Genomic DNA, 15,936 nt, shown 5'->3' with positions numbered 1-15,936 from the left:
GAGCATCCTAAGCCCAGATGCCCACCTGTGACCATTCGCTACCCAGGAAGAGTCAAAAAGCCAGCCCACCAATGGCAGGGAATGCCTTTCTCCTCCGAGCCCCAGGAAGCTTGCTTCTCCAGTGGCCAGAGCCAATCCGTCCCTCTCATGCCACATGCCAAACTTCCCACCGGCCATGCAGATAGGTGGACGGGGCCATCCGAGCCCCACCAGAGGCTGGAACCAGAGCTCCACCTCAAGCCAGGACCAATAAAGGACCTAGTGGCTGCTAGTGTGCTGGGGGTGGGCAAGACCAGGAACATCTGGAGCAGGGCCTTGTCCCTTCACCACCACCTCCCAGCTGCCCAAAGTCTCAGCTAAATATTGCCAAAACCTCTTACCCAGTCTGCCTGAGGTCAGGGAACTTTCTAAAATGCTACTTTCTAAAATATTCCTCCCCTGCCTCAAAAGATTCCATGGTCCCCCTTGGCCCACCATGTGGAATCTGGTATTTAAGGACCCCACAATCCAACTGCACTACCTGTTGCCCCCCTTTGTGCCCTCTGCTCCAGACTAGACAATTTGCTGTCACAGGAGAGTCCCCTTTCTGGTATGCTATGACTTCTCCATGTGCAATGTCCATTTCCCACCTGACTATCTAGCATGCCTAGATTGAATCTTCTTTATAAAGTCTTTCCTGACAGTCCCCAGAGTTGGCCCTTCCTTCCTCTGGCCCCAGAGCCCAGGATGCTGTCTTCCATGTATGTGCTTTCCTCAGTCCACACCCCATCGCTCCTACTGGACCAAAGACACCTAGAGAGGATCCCCATGCCTGACTTCAGCCCAGCATGGGCCTGGCCCCAAGTCACTTGCATGATGGCCAGCATCGTCCATGCAGAGCATGCAGACCTGGGCAGAAGGCCAGGACCACAGACAGACAGATGCGGGGGCAGGAGGAAGGACTTCATGGCAGTCAAAGTTGCCTCGCCTTGGCATGACCCGCCCCTGAGAGATGAGCCCCAGAACCAGGAGGATCGAGTGGAAAGCAGGTGACTCAGGGTCAAAGGGCCTTACAGCACCCCAGAAGAATCAGAAAGGGGTCTCTTTAAGGATATCCCAGCTGAGGGTCTGTTCTCCTGACTTCCACCCAGATCTCATCACTCCCCCACCCCTGGTGCTTCTCCTCCAGCCAAGGGCAGCACTCTGTTCCCTGGGCGTGGTTGGTTGAGTAGTTTTGGGAGGGTGCTTCCTCTCTCCTGGGTGCCAAATGTGCCAGCTGATGGCCGTGAGAGCTGCCATGGCCCCAGTTAGGAGCAGGAGGAGCTCACGTCTATTTACCACCTACCATTAGACACAAAGCCATGCACTTCATTTTTGCTATTTCCTAAAACCCAAGCAACAACTCTGTGAGGTATATTGTTATTCCCATTCTGCAGATGAGGACACTGAATCTGATGGGTGAAGTACTTTCCCGGGCTCACACAGGTGATAACAGGCAGACCTGGGATTCCAGCCCACTCTCATGTTTTATTGTTATTTGGATTTGTTTTTTTAACTGTAAATCCAGCGCTGCCTCTAGAGCCTTTCTCGCATGTTCCTTTGACTGTTGACCCTGGCTGCACTCTAAAGCAGACCAGGGGAAAAAAAAAAAAAAGCATCAGAGTAGCTGTCTAGGTGCCCACCTGGTGCAAACCAAGGAAAGAGGCTGCATTCCCAACACCCTCTACTGCCATCTGCTGCTCATCTGCCATAAAAAACCGGCTGCCTTGAAGTCGTTGCAGACTCATGTGACCCACTGTGTGTCAGTAGAACTGTACTCTTTAGGGTTCCAATAGCTGATTTGGGGGAAGTAGATTGCCAGGCTTTTCTTCTGGGGCACCTCCGGGTGGACTCGAACCTCCCAAGTCTTGGTTAGCACCTAAGTGCCTTAACTATTTGCACCACCCAGGGACTCCACAAATCTACTCAGGCTACAAACGTGAATGCAGCCCAGGAGAAGTGCAAAGCACAGCTCACACAACCGTGAGCATCATCCCTGAGTTGAATACCCCTTCCCCAGGCTGGGCCGGACCTGTGTACCAAAATTAGAGACTGATTTTATGGAACATTTACTGGCATCAATTAGTGTATTGAATCCTCGTGACCACTTATGTAACGATGATGAGGTAACTGAGACTCAAAGAAATCGAGTGGCTCAGCTGTTAACTGGTCTCTAGGCCCTTTACTTTCTAGTACCTTCCTTGAGTGAACTATACAAAGGCTCTGAGCCTCAGTTCCTCCTCTGTAAAATGGGGAGATTAGGACTCCCGGAGTCAGGAGCTGCTGTGAGGAGTCACGGTGCGTGTGTAACCGCTGTGCATAGGTATTAAGTGCTCCGTGAATTTGGGCTGTTTAATTATGTCAACACTGCATGACCAGCCCATCCCCCAGCATGAACTGGCAAAGCAGGTAGAATCTGGAGAGGTTGGAAGATAGGCTCCGCCCCTAAAGCACAGGGAGCAATTGAACCCTTCATCACTGGGAAAATGCCGTCCCCTTCCTGGATGTAAGCTCTCTGCCCCCTTCTCCCTGGGCTACTTCTACAATCCTCCCTGAAGTGACAGGTCGGGAACAGGGCCTACTTCTCAGAAGGCAGCAGTTCAGCAGTGGGTAAAGGGCCCTGCCAGCATGGGTGGGCTGCTCACTGAGAGCAGAGAGGACCCTGGACACTCAGGGTGGAGAGGGAGCGCATGCAATGTCTCTGCCAGGAAAAAGAAGGGAAGCCATGAGTGGCAAGGACAGAGGGCCACCCACAGACACCTAGCCAAAGATGGCACTGGCCAGGTATCATGCATGGGGATGTAATTACTTAGGGACATAAAGAGGCCTGGTTAGGGGTCAGTGCCAACCTGGAGGAAGGTCCAGGGGTGTTTCTTGGACTCTGTCCTCAGCCTGTCTCTGGAATGTCTGTGTCAGGGACTGGACAGGGTCGTAACAGCAGCTGGTTGAGAGAAGCCCTGTGAAACGAGTATCAGGAGCAAGCAAGTCTGCAAAGCCTGGATCCAAGACAAAATTCGCCCAGGACAAAGGGAAGGTGGGATGTTTGGGCGAGAACACCAACTGCCCAGAAATGGAAGAGGCTGAGTGGCATTTCAGAGAAAAGTGGGATTCAGGGCCTTGTAGAAGGCCTTACAGAAGTGGCATGCAGCACCTTGTCCAAAGCAATGAGCCAAGAGTGTTGATGCAGCTGCCAAATCAGCAAGTGAAAACAAAGTTATGGCAAAGCAAGAATAGGGTTCTGGACAGGGGGTGGGGGGGGGCAAACCCTCAAGCCCAGACACTCAGCACACATTGGCAATGGCTGCCATGTTGGTGAGGGCCCTTGAAGCCACAACAGGTGAGAAACATGGGTAGGATGACAGTGCGGAGCAGAGGAGTGGGGGCCTGGCCACTGTGGGTGATATCTGGTGGCACTAAGGGGCAGCCGCAGGACCAGCATGTGCTGAGAAAGACAGGCATTGTGCTCTGGGTTTTAAGACCTCCAGGATTCTCCCTGTGGTTTCCAGAGACCAATCTAAGAAGATCCCTGTTCTGCTTCTTCCCAGCCACAGCTCCCAGTGCTATGCGAAAAGACTGCTCTGACTCTTGGTCCCCAGGAGAAGGCTCACTCCACACCTGAGGAGCCCTCAACAGAACTTCCCACCCCAGTGTGAATTTGCACACTTGGTAGGCGGTGCTATGGCGAGGAACAACTGGGAACACTCCTCTTTTCCTCTTCCCCATTAGTGCTGATCGGCGTGGGCACCGAGACCTTCCTCCGGGGTCAGTTCACAAGCCTGGCTTTCTATCTGCTGTGAGTATGACCCCAGTGTGCCCTCCCCACCTGTCTGCTCCTACTCACCCTGCATCTGTATGCTCAGAACAGACCAGAGGAGCCTCCTTTCCCCATACTAATCCTATGCTATCACAGAGATGGAAAGAGTTGAGGGGCCTTCTAGGATGGTCCCTGGTCAGACCAGGGCTTTAGTTAAACCATCTCTAAATCAGCCAGTTATCCTTCCATCCACCACCCACCCACCCACCCACCCACCCATCCATCCATCCATCCATCCATCCATCCATCCATCCATCCATCCATCCATCCATCCTTTTTTCCATCCATCTATTCACCTACTCATCCATCTGTTTACCCATATATCTGTTCTTTTATCCATCAGTCCACCCACCCATCCATCAATTCATCCCTATATCTATCCTTCCATCTGCCTATTCATCCATTTATCCATCCATCCACCCACCCATTCATATATCAATTTATCCATCCATTCCTTCTATCCATATGTATATTCTTTTATCTATATATCAACCCATCCATTCAACCATTTCATCCAACTCTATTCCTCTATCCATCTATCCATTCCTTCGATCATTTCTTCATTGAGTAAACATTAACTGAGCTCTTGTTTAGAGGAAAGAAATCAGGTCCAAGGAATACATATTTGCTTTCCTCTACATGCCAAGTACAGTTAAGCGTTTGTTTATAGTATGTGATTTAAGCCTCACAGCTACCATATGAGAAACATGTATTGCTGAGCTTTACAAATCAGAACATTCAGAAAACCCCTCAGCCCACATCACAGAGCACATCACCAGCAAAGTCCAGTTTGGAACCAGGTCCCTCATATCCCCAGCTGTGCCTTTTCTTCTCCACCCAGAACGTTCCCTGGCAGGAAGGAGGTAACTGTGCTAGGGTGCCCCACAGGAGTGAGGACAGCCTGGGGTCCCTGCAGGCTCTGACCTGGCCTCTCAGCTGCCCTCTACTGAGGGCCCTGGAGCTAACAGGAGTTTCTTCCTGGCAATGCAGGAAGGCTGCTCTCTCCAGCTCCACTGAGCTGGGAAGCTGTGGGTAATAACCGGCTGGGCAGACCACAGAAGCACTAGTCTGTGGCGGCTATTCCTGAGAATCCTCACCTCCTGCAGTGCCATCAGGCTGTGTCCTCCGATCCTGTCTTTCCCTCACCCTCTGCATCCTCTTTTTTCATAATCTGCCCGGTCTGGATACCCAAGAGCCCTCAAGTCTGCGGCCCTCCTTCCAACCCTCCTTAGAGTGGGCTCTTTGATTTGGCTTGCCTGCATCACACCTACAATTTCCCAACCAGATTCCTCCTTTCTAGCCCATTTTCCACACTGCCACAGAATTGTTGTGGTTGTGGTTGTTGTTGTTGTTAGTTGCCATCAAGTTGGCTCTGACTCATGGTGACCGTATGTATGACAGGACAAAACATCCCCTGGTCTGTGCCATCTTCATTATCCTCAGTATGTTTAAGTCCATTGTTAAAAGCATTGTGTCAGTCCATCTCATTGTGGGTTCCCCTGGTTTTCCTTGCCCTCTAGTTTACCAACCATGATGTCCTTTTTCTAGCAATTGATCTTTTCTCATGATGTGACAGTATTCGTTGTGATCCACAGGGTTTTCATTGGCTAATTTTCAGAAGTAAATCATCAGGCCTTTCTTCCCAGTCTGTGACCCTGCTGATATTTGAAATACTGGTGGCATAGTTTCCAGCATCATAGGAACGTGCAAGCCTCCACAGTACAACAAACGAGCAGACAGGTCAGGAGGCCACAGAAGTAACTTCCTAGAAACTCAGAGCTCTCACAATCTTCAAGGGCTCCCATTGCCTCTGGTCCACACTCTGTCAGCACCTGGCCTCCACCATTCATATTTACACCTTGGAGCCCCCAACATTTTCTCAAACTCACCCACGTCACCTTGCCTGTGAGGCTTTGCTCACACTGCTGATTCTGCCCTGAGTGCCTGTCCACCCATTTCAACAGCCCTGGTGGTGCAGTGGTTAAGCCTCGGATGCTAAACAAAAGGTCAGCAGTTTGAACCCATCAGCCACTCTGTGGGAGAAAGATGTGTAAGTCTGTTTCTGAAAAGATTACAGCCTTGGAAGCCATGCGCAGCACTTCTACTCTGTCCTATAGAGTCTCAGAATCAACTTGACGGCAATGGGTTTGGAAGGCCTGGCATCCACTTATCACATTCCACCCTGTGAAGCCTGCACCAAGCCCTGGAGCCCCTACTTGCTGGAAGACATTACTCCACACCCTGATCCCCCCCTCCGCCCCAACCCCGTGTCTCATTGGTTCTGCCCCTACACACTGTCCCACTGTCTCCCTTGTGTCTAGAAGCAGGCTTCAGCTTCCTCCTCTTCACATGATTGTGAAGTCACCCCAACATCACCTTGAATAAGAGATGGGGAGTTATTATCCCAGTGTGACAGGTAGGTCCTCTGAGGGGTCCTTTCTTCCTGTCTATTCTGTCCCTGTGCCAATCTGGTCAATCTATGGTCCAGTCCCACAAGACATTATTTCTAGCCTTGTGCCTTGTGTCCCCTGCCCCTCATCATGAACTAGTTCAACACTCTGTTCTCTAAGCCTTGCAGGGCCGACACCCTTTGTCCACTCCACCCATCACTCCTGCCACCTGACTACCCCACTTACTCCTCAAGGCGGTGTCTAGACACCAGCCTCTCTCATTTCAATCCTCTAACACCACCCTCCCCGCCACACCGTCTTCTCTGGTACTCCAGCCACTGTGGCCCCTCCCACTGGCAGCACAAGTCAATGGTAGCAAATCGCCCTAAACAAAACTGTCCCCCACTTCTCTGCATCCCCAGCGCCAAGCAGGTCCATGGCCGAGAGCAGCACTGCCAGGAACTAAACTGTGATTGCCTTTTCCCATTTTCTTCTTTGCTTATCCTTTCCACACTTGCTTCCTCTCTGTCTTCCTCCTTCTTCCAGTAAGGCCTCCACTGCCTTCTTCACTCTCATGTGCAAGTGGTGGGATGGATGACTCAGAGCCAGGCCAATACCAGCATGGTGCTCCAGGGCAGGGGCCTCTCAGCAGATGGTCCTACCGGGGCAAGGCCCTCTGCTTGAATTTGCTGTCCCACAGAAGCACCTGGACTCCCATGGCCCCAAAAGGCACAGCCTCTGTAGCACCAGACTGAAGTTTGAATGAGCCTCTTGATTCTACTAGCCTCAATTCCTGCCTCTGTCCCAGGGCCTAGAAAAAGGCAATGCCAATTTATTTGCAAAGCACGCAGATTAGTGCAGTTGTTGGACACACAGATCTGGAGCCCGAGTGCTAGATTCAAATGCTGCCCCTTCTCCTGGACAGTTGTGTGACCATGGGCAAGGGACTTGATCTCTCTGTGCCTCAATTTCCTCATCTGTAAAATGGGGGTAATTATACTACTTCTCATAAAATTGTTATAAAGATTAAATAAGTTGATATTTGCAAAACTCTTAAAACCATGTTTGGCACACATTGTTGTTGTTGTTAGGTGTCATGGAGTTGGTTCCAATTCATAGTGACTCTACATATAACAGAATGAAACACTGCCCAGTTCTGCACCATCCTTATTTGAGCCCCTTGTTGCAGCCACTATGTCAATCCGTCTCATTGAGGGTCTTCCTCTTTTTGCTGACATTTACTTTAGCCACCATGAAGTCCTTCTCCAGGCACTGGTCCCTCCCGATAACATGTCCAAAGTATGTGAGACAAAATCTCACCATCCTCACTTCTAAGGAACATTCTGGCTGTACTTCTTCCAAGGCAGATTTGTTCATTCTTCTGGCAGTCCATGTATATTTAATATTCTTCACCAATATCATGATTTAAACGCAACAATTCTTCTTTGGTCTTCCTTATTCATTGTTCAGTTTTCATACACATATAAGATAATTGAAAATACCATGGGTTGGGTCAGGCACAACTTAGTCTTTAAAGTGACATCTTTGCTTTTTAACACTTTAAACGGGTCTTTTGCAGCAGATTTGCACAATGCAGTACGTCATTTAATTTCTTGATTGCTGTTTCCTTGGGTGTTGATTGTGGATCCAAGTAAAATGAAATTCTTGATAACTTCAATATTTTCTCCATTTATCATGATTTTGCTTACTGATCTGGTTGTAAGGATTTTTGTTTGTTTGTTTGTTTATGTTAAGGTTTAATCCATATGGAAGCCTGTGGTCTTTGATCTTCATCAGTAAGTGCTTCAAGCCCTCTTCACTTTCAGTAAGCAAGGCTATGTCGTCTGCATATCACAGATTGCTAACGAAGCTTCCTCCAGTCCTGATGCCATGTTTGGCTTTTTGGATTATTTGCTCAGCATACAGATTGAATACATATGGTGAAATGATACAACCCTGACACACATCTTTCCTGATTTTAAACCACGCAGTATCCCCTTGTTTTTTGGAATGACTGCCTCTTCGTCTATGTACAGGTTCCTCATGAGCACAATTAAGAGTTTTGGAATTTTCATTCTTTGCAATGTTATCCATAATTTGTTGCGATCCACACAGTCAAATGCCTTTACATAGTGAGTAAAACACAGGTAAATATCTTCCGGGTACTCTCTGCATTCAGCCAAGATCCTCCTGATGTCAGCAATGATATCCCTCATACCACCTCCTCTTCTGAATCCAGTTTGAATTTCTGGTAGTTCCCTGTGGGTGTACTGCTGCAACCATTTTTGAATTACCTTCAGCACACAGTAATCATTATATAAACGTTGTTGTGTGCCATCAAGTCAATTCCAACTGATAGCGACCCTACAGGCCAAAGTAGAACTGCCCTGTAGGGTTTCCTAGGTTGTAATTTTTAAAGGGACAGATTGCCAGGTCTTTACTCCCTCAGAGCTGCCGGTGGGCTTGAACCACTGATCTTTTGGTTAGCAGCCTAACACTGTACCATTGTACCACCAGAGGTCTTTATATGAAGTTTAGTTATTATCATTTTTAAAGCTAAGGGTTAAGACTTAACAAGCATTGGTGATTCAGTGGTAGAATCCTCGCCTTCCATGTGGGAGACTGGGGTTCGATTCCTGGCCAACTCATGCACAGCCACCACCCATCCATCAGTGGAGGCTTGGTGTTGCTGAGCAGGTTCCGGTGGAGCTTCCAGACTAGGAAGAAAGGCCTGGCGATCTAATTTCAAAATCTGTCATTAGAAACCCTGTGGATCACAATGGTCTAGTTCACAACCCACCATGGGGATGGTGCAGGACCAGGTAGTGTTTCAGCTCATTGTGCATAGAGTTGTCATGAGTTGGGGCAGCTCGACGGCAGCTAACAAGAAGAGTTAGGCAGACACTGAGAGGCATACAGAGAGTGGGAGAAAGTAGAAACCTGAGTCCAAAATGGTCACAGAGAGAGCAAGAGATGCCCGTGGCCCTGGGGAAATCCTGCTCTTGCCCAGGTAGCTTACCCCAACCTGAGTGTTTCTGGGCGGCGTTGACCCTCACGCATCTATTCATTCCAATGCACATGCACAGAGCTGAGCCTGGCTGCACGGGGGCTCTAGAGAGGGGCTCTGGTCACACTGGACAACACGAGGAATAGGAGGGTGCCAGGCAGACAAGAGCAAGAAGAGGGAGACCTTCAACGGAAGGGGCTAGCCCGCGCAAAGGCCCGGTGGAACCTGACAGCTTCCTGTGTAGTCAGGGGAGTACAGGAGTTCTTGAAGTTCCGTAAAAGACTTTCTAAGAAATTCCAATTCTAGAGGCCAGTGTAGGTTCCATTCCCAAAGATGCTGGTAAAAAAATCTGGGGTTTTTGCATTTCTCTGGAAGATTCTGGAGCGTCCCTTTACCACACTTTGAGTACGAGGAGCCTTGAAGCATCTGGATTAGGAGGAACGTGATCCGATTCTGGCGTCAGAAGGAGCCCTGAGTGGCTCAGTGGTGATACAGTGAAGGCTCAGGAGATGGAGCCAGGGTGCCAGGGGGCCCGGAGTAGGCTCCTGACCACATGTGATGCCAGTGAGGCCCGAGAAAACGGGAATGACTCTAAAGGCATTTAAGGAATAAAATCAATAGATTCTGGTAGCTGATCCTGAAAGAGAGAGAAGAAAACGGCTTGGAAATGAATGCAGCTTTAAGGTTTGCACAAGGAGGCAGCAGGGTCAATCTTGGCGCCCAGCAGACAGAGGGATGTGTCCTGCCAGTGTCCTCACAGGGTCCTGAGGTGATGGTGGTCTCCTGTGCTCAACAGGAGCTTCCTCCTCACCTGTCTCTGAGCTTGTCCCCCTCCCCCTCCACCACCAAGCACAGCCCAGGCCTGGCCCTGGTGCCCAGACAGCACCTGGCAGTTGTTGGCTGGTGGCTGGAGTGGGAACCTCATGCTAAGAAATATAGATCGTCCAGTCAGCTGCAGATGCCCAGGAGGCCAAGAAGGCTGTGAGCAGACAGCTGTGGGAGAGTGAAGAGGGGATCCAAGGGCTGGCCGAGCCCTCCTCACCTGTCTGCATCCTCAGGTTTACAGGAGCCGCTGTCTCTGTGTGTGAAGGTGCCTACTTCATGGCTCAGCTGCTGACCACCTGCTTCCAGTAAGTACCAGGAGAGCTGCTTCTCCCCCACCACCTACCCCCCCAGCTCCATGCACCCCCAGTGAGACCACAGCCCCTGGGACCTCCTGTTCTGACACCAGCGGCCCCTCCCTGAGGGACCGTAAGCCACCGGCCCAGAGGTTTGTTGTTAGGGTAAGCCGGCTCACTCGTCCTCTGTCCTTACTCCTGACCAGGGAGTGAACCCACATCTTTGTTCAGTGCCTGCCTCAGTTCACAGTTCCTGGGGTAAGCCAAGCCCCACCAAAACACTAGCCTATCACTGAGCTCAGGTCCAAGCCATCTACAAGTAGGGGGAGGAGCAAGCCCACAGAGGGCCTGGCTGGGGGGAGCAGAGCTGGGTGTCTGCGCACTCTGCCACCCGCCAGTGCCACAGAGGGTCAGGGGCTGCAATCCCACACCCTGTTTAAGTGCAAAAGTGCCCCACCTTGCAGGTCATCGTAAGAGTCCAAAGGCCATGGAGTCCCTGAGCCTGCTCTGTGACCAAGCTCAATAAATCAACTTTGTCATCAGTGTGGAAACCCTGGTGGCGTAGTGGTTAAGTGCTACAGCTGCTAACCAAAAGGTCGGCAGTTCGAATCTGCCAGGCTCTCCTTGGAAACTCTATGGGGCAGTTCTACTCTGCCCTATAGGGTCACTATGAGTCGGAATCAACTCGACAGCACTGGGTTTGGGTCTTTTTTGGTTTTTCTGTCATCAGTGTTGCCAAGGGCTCTTGGAACCTACACAGTAGGTCACTAGGTGGTCAGTGAGAGAGCCAGACCTCGAGCTCATCTTTGCCAGCACTTTGCAGGGCCACTGACTTCCTCCAGGGTCATCAGAGACAGGTGGCCTCTGAACGGGAAGGGCTGATCTCCCTCTCTGACCTGCTCTGAAACTGGCTCCAGGACCCGCACCAGCCCTACTGCTAGTTTCCTGGCCTAGAGCAGGGGATGAGGAGCCATCAGACGCTCTCCATCCTGGCCAAATGGCAGGAACACTGCAAGAGCCCCATTTCTGCTGCCTGCTTGCTCTGCCAAGGAGTCCCTGTAACTTCCCAGGGGTGTGGGGAGGGAAGAGTCCTGCATCTAAAGCAAGCCTTCTATCTGCTAGGGTCTCCCTGCACTCTGACCTGGAATCTGACCAACAAGGAGTGACCACTAGCAGTCGCCAAGGTGCCCCGAGCCAGGGCTGCCTGCGGCTCGGGTGTGAGATGAGGGCAGCTGGCCCCCGATGCTCTGGGCTCCACGTTAACCTGCTCACCTCCACCATTCCCTGCAAAGTCCGCCTGGGCAGGACGCACCTGGCCAGGGCCTAGGCAACCCCGTTAGGCCAGTTCAGAGGTGAAGAAGATGAGACAGGTGTTTTCCTCCTTTGGAACCTGGAGGCCCACCCCTGGGGAAACCCACTTCCCATTAGGCCTCTGACTTAGAAAGATGTGGTCCCAAGGCATGAGGCAAGGCTGGGTCTCAGCCCCCTGCTCACTCACCTGATGAGGCCCCTTGTGCAGTGCTCTTCCACACACCTTGGCGGCAGTGGGCCCTGTCTTCCATACCTTCTCACTCCTCTTGGGGCTCCATGGTGAGCCCTTAACCCATTCTCCTTCTGACTGCCTTGGGCAGGGTACGAGAGCATTCACCTTCCTTCCCCCTAGACCAGAAGGGCAGGCCTAGGCGGGCTTTCAGAAAACTTGTGGCTGCTCCAGAGAGGCTTAGGCAAGACCCTTAGCTGTGGCACCCATAGTGAGGATCTCTGAAGCTCCCAGAACTCCAGCCCCTGGGGCCACCACAGAGGAAATCACCACAGCACAGCCTGGCCCCAGCCTCTCACAGCCTCCATGGGGAGTGGAGCCAAACCTGGGACAGAAGCAGTCTCTGGTATGGAAGGGGATTTCCAGGAATGCCCACCTCAGGCTAATCCTAGGACTCCCTCCCCCAGGTGCCAGCCAGGCTCCCTGGCCTACAGGGCAAAGGAGAAGGCCCGCTGGCTGGGCTGCTTCCAGAAGTTCCTGGCCTACCTGCTGCTGTCTGTGGCCTGCTTCCTCCACCCAGTCCTGGTCTGGCATGTGACCATCCCAGGTATGGGCACTGGGAAGTTGCGAAGCCAGGCCTCGGAGCGGGAAGGGCTGGTCTCCCTCTCTGGTCTCCTTCGGGGAAGTACATCTGCTCTGAAGCTGGCTTCATGACCCACACCAGCCCCACTGCTAGTTCCCTGGCCTAGAGCACAGGGGTGAGAAGCCATCAGATGCCCTCCATCCTGGCTGAATGGCAGGGACATGACAAGAAGCCACATCCTTTGTGGAGGTGGCACAAGGCTGCACCCACACAGGGGTACTCTTCATTCCTTGCATTGCATCTGTGGTCAGAGGTTGCAGAAGGCTTGAGATGGGTTCATTCTCTATCCAAACCTTCTAGTCTCCCCAGTGCCTACCAATTTAGGCCCAAACTCCTCAGGTCGGCTTTCCAGGCACGCCATGATTGATCCCAAAAGACCTCACCCTCTAAGCCCTACACCCCAGCAGGCACCGAGTCCTCCAGAACCTAGGACTCAGTGTTCCCGCTGCTGTGTTTTTGTCCATGACCTTTTCTTCTATCACCCTCTTCTTCCATCCTCTCTCTCTGTAAAAATGTACCCTTCCTTTATGGCCCATCTAAAGTGCCATAAGGCCAACTGTCCAGGGAGACTGACCTGAAAGGCAAAGCTGCCCTCATCCTTTCTGAGATCTTTTTAGATGCACCAACCTTCCAGGCAGGCACTTGAGAAGGATTCAGCTCTGACCGAGGCCAGAACAAACCACAAACTCCACTCCTTGGGGAGAAGCAGATATACAGGAGGCTGTGGCCCTGGCAGACAGCACAACCCCTTCCACCCATTCCTTTTGAGATGGGACAAGTCTCACACAGGAGATGAAAAGCAGCATGGTCCTGGGCTGGGCCTGCAGGGAGGGCAAATGCCATGCTAGCTGCACCCACAGGACTGGGGGAGGCTGAAGTAAAGGGATGACCCAGTTCTGGGAATGAAAGGAAGCCCAGTCCAGCAATAGGCCCAGCAACCAAAACAGGGTCCAGACTCATGGCCAGCAACACAAGTCCAGCCCAAAAAGCTGTCCTGAGAGGGGAGCAGTGGAGAATGGTAGTGGGAAGCCAGGCAGCAGCATCAGATGAACGGTCAACGAGTAGAGGCCTCAGGCAGAGGGACACAGGGAGAGAGGCCTCAGGACCCAGGCAGAGCCTTTCCTCAGGTTTCCAATCCAGAGCCCAGGCTCCCTGGCAAGTGGTCACTGTGCTAGTCACATGCACTGGCTTGGAGGCAGGCCTTGTCCCTGAGGCTGAAGTGTGTGTGTGTGTTTGTGTGTGTGTGTGTCTGTATGTCAAGTGAGCCAGGTGTGAGAGCTGGGCTGGGGGCCTGGCCACCGCCACACAGCATTGTGCTGCAGCAGCCCTTCGGAATGTGGCTTGGAAGGCCTTTGTGTTCCCCACACCATGTCCAGTGCCCCTGATCTCCAGCTCTTTTCCAGGCTCCATGCTCATCATCACTGGCCTGGCCTACTTCCTGCTAAGCAAGCGGAAGAAGAGCAGAGCAGCCCCCCGGGGACCAGCCTCCCTAGAGCACTACACCGACCCCTCCAGCAGCGCTGTGAGCACCACCGGCTCCGGGGACACTGAGCAAACCTACACCTTCCACGGGGCCCTCAAGGAGGGGCCAGGCTCCCTCTTCGTCCACATGAAGAGCATCTTGAAGGGCGCCACACAACCCGGTGACTGCAAGCCCCCAGACACCCTGATGGAGCTGAGCCTGGAGCCCACAGACACACTGCCCAAGAAGAAGCAGGTGCACTTTGAAGAGAAAGCGGTCAGGATCATCCCATCACTCACTGAGGGCCTGGACGATGGGGACAGCGAGCCAGAGGAGACCACCTCGGACACCGCCCCCATCATCCCCCCACCCCAGGCCCCACTCTTCATGTCCTCGCTCACGGCCACGGGCCTCTTCTGAGCCACTTGCTCCCCCTGGGGCACTGAGGCCGGGGAGTTTCCACAGAGCAATGGCCCTGCCTACAGTTTCCCAATATGTGAGGCCTTACAGACAGCTTGGAGTCTTCAGAGGTCAGCTCTGGAAGGGGTGGCCAAACAACCCTACCGTGGCTGGGGCCATCAGAGATGTGACATGTCAGCCTTCTACAGAGGCCCAGGGAGCCACAAGTGAGAGTCCTTCCTCCTGGCCAAAAAGTATGGGAATCCTTGCACCTCCCAGAAGGAGACCATGACTCTCACGTCACACAAGGCTGCAGGGGCCGCCTCCTTAGCCCCAGAAGGGACAGATCAGTCAAACCCCTCAGATGCCACTGGGCTTCCCTTGCTCCCAATGCAGGACCCTCCACTCACCAAGACCCTATCATCCATCCTATCTCTGACACAGCGTTCCACCTCTGAAGATCCAGAGATACACTGACAGCTTAAGCACCTCAAAGGCAGCTGTTAATTGTGGCCACAGGTCCCAGCTGAGGTTGCTCAGGGTAGGGAGGGGAGGCTCAGGGTGGGGAAGGGCAGGAGCCAGCCAGGCAGTAGGCAGGAAGCATTCCAGAGCCATTCGGGGAACAATGCGCATCTGTACTCAGCGAGGGACACCAGGCCTGCGAGCCACGTCCATGCTAGAAGTGGCACTGAGGCTCCCTGCATCCTCATCTCAGGGGCGTTTTCAAGATTCCAAGTAGATGACATAAACAAGATGAGGCTAAAAAGCCTACGGCTATCTTCAGCACCCAGGCCCTGCTGTACACCCGGCCCTGGAAACACAAGGAGGGTGACCTCGAGATCCCCACAGCTCGGAGAAGGGGCTCCACCACCCTTAGGGGCCTGGCAATGGGCAACAGATGTGGTTTTTTTCAGAATGGGAGGGAGGGAGGAAGAAAACAGGCTGGCAGGCACGCTCTGCCTTGAGACTACAGAGAAGTGACAGTCAACCCTTCCCAGAAAGCCCAGTGCCGCCGAGTCAATTCCAACTCATAGCGACCCTATAGGACAGAGTAGAACTGCCCCACAGAGTTTCCAAGGAGCGTCTGGCGGATTCGAACTGCCGACCCTTTGGTTAGCAGCCGTAGCACTTAACCACTACGCCACCAGGGTTTCCAGTCAACCCATAGTGAATTAAAAATTGAATCCAATATTCCTAAATAAAGGGACTTACAACATACTTTTTATTTCTAAAAAGCATTCTTTGGCTCATGAGATTGTTGCAAGGAAGAGTGTGTTATTCCTCACAGGCGATCTCAGTTAATGAACCATCTTAAGAAGAAGCAGGTGCGTGGCCTTGTGGTGAGGACACACGGGGAAGCCTCAGGGCACACACTTTAAGGTCTAGACGACAGTGTTCTGTTTATTCATGTAGACTTCTCAGCATTCCCTAAAAGTCATCTTGCAAATGTGTGGAAATGATGGCCAACCAGAAGGAGCCAGTATCAGGCTAGTGTCTAAATGGGTAAATGCCTGCAGTGACACAGTTCTTCCCTAAAATCAAATGAAAAAAGGCAAATGAATGCATCCCCATCCCTTCTTGATTGTGGGAGCAGCACAGGAGGGG

General features: G+C 52.2%; 1 protein-coding gene across 3 annotated transcripts in view; it reads left to right on the top strand.

The window, feature by feature from the left end:
- The window catches only part of TMEM72 (transmembrane protein 72), a 34,861-nt gene extending 19,321 nt beyond the window's left edge, over positions 1-15,540 (top strand). For 2 of the 3 annotated variants that reach the window (XM_049854841.1, XM_049854840.1), the window contains exons 2-5: positions 3,745-3,811; positions 10,288-10,359; positions 12,295-12,434; positions 13,874-15,540. In XM_049854841.1, the coding sequence (XP_049710798.1) occupies positions 10,331-10,359; positions 12,295-12,434; positions 13,874-14,352 (648 nt within the window). In that variant the 5' untranslated portion in view covers positions 3,745-3,811; positions 10,288-10,330 and the 3' untranslated portion in view covers positions 14,353-15,540. Of the gene's footprint in view, positions 1-3,744; positions 3,812-10,287; positions 10,360-12,294; positions 12,435-13,873 lie in introns of those variants that run through there. The other variant, XM_049854842.1, reaches the window with a different exon arrangement.
- The last annotated feature ends 396 nt before the right edge of the window (positions 15,541-15,936 follow it).

The sequence above is a fragment of the Elephas maximus genome, chromosome 16 (genome assembly GCF_024166365.1).
Source record: "Elephas maximus indicus isolate mEleMax1 chromosome 16, mEleMax1 primary haplotype, whole genome shotgun sequence".
Lineage (NCBI taxonomy): Eukaryota > Metazoa > Chordata > Mammalia > Proboscidea > Elephantidae > Elephas > Elephas maximus.
Note: the sequence above shows the minus strand (reverse complement) of the source record. Positions and strands in the feature narration are given on the sequence as shown.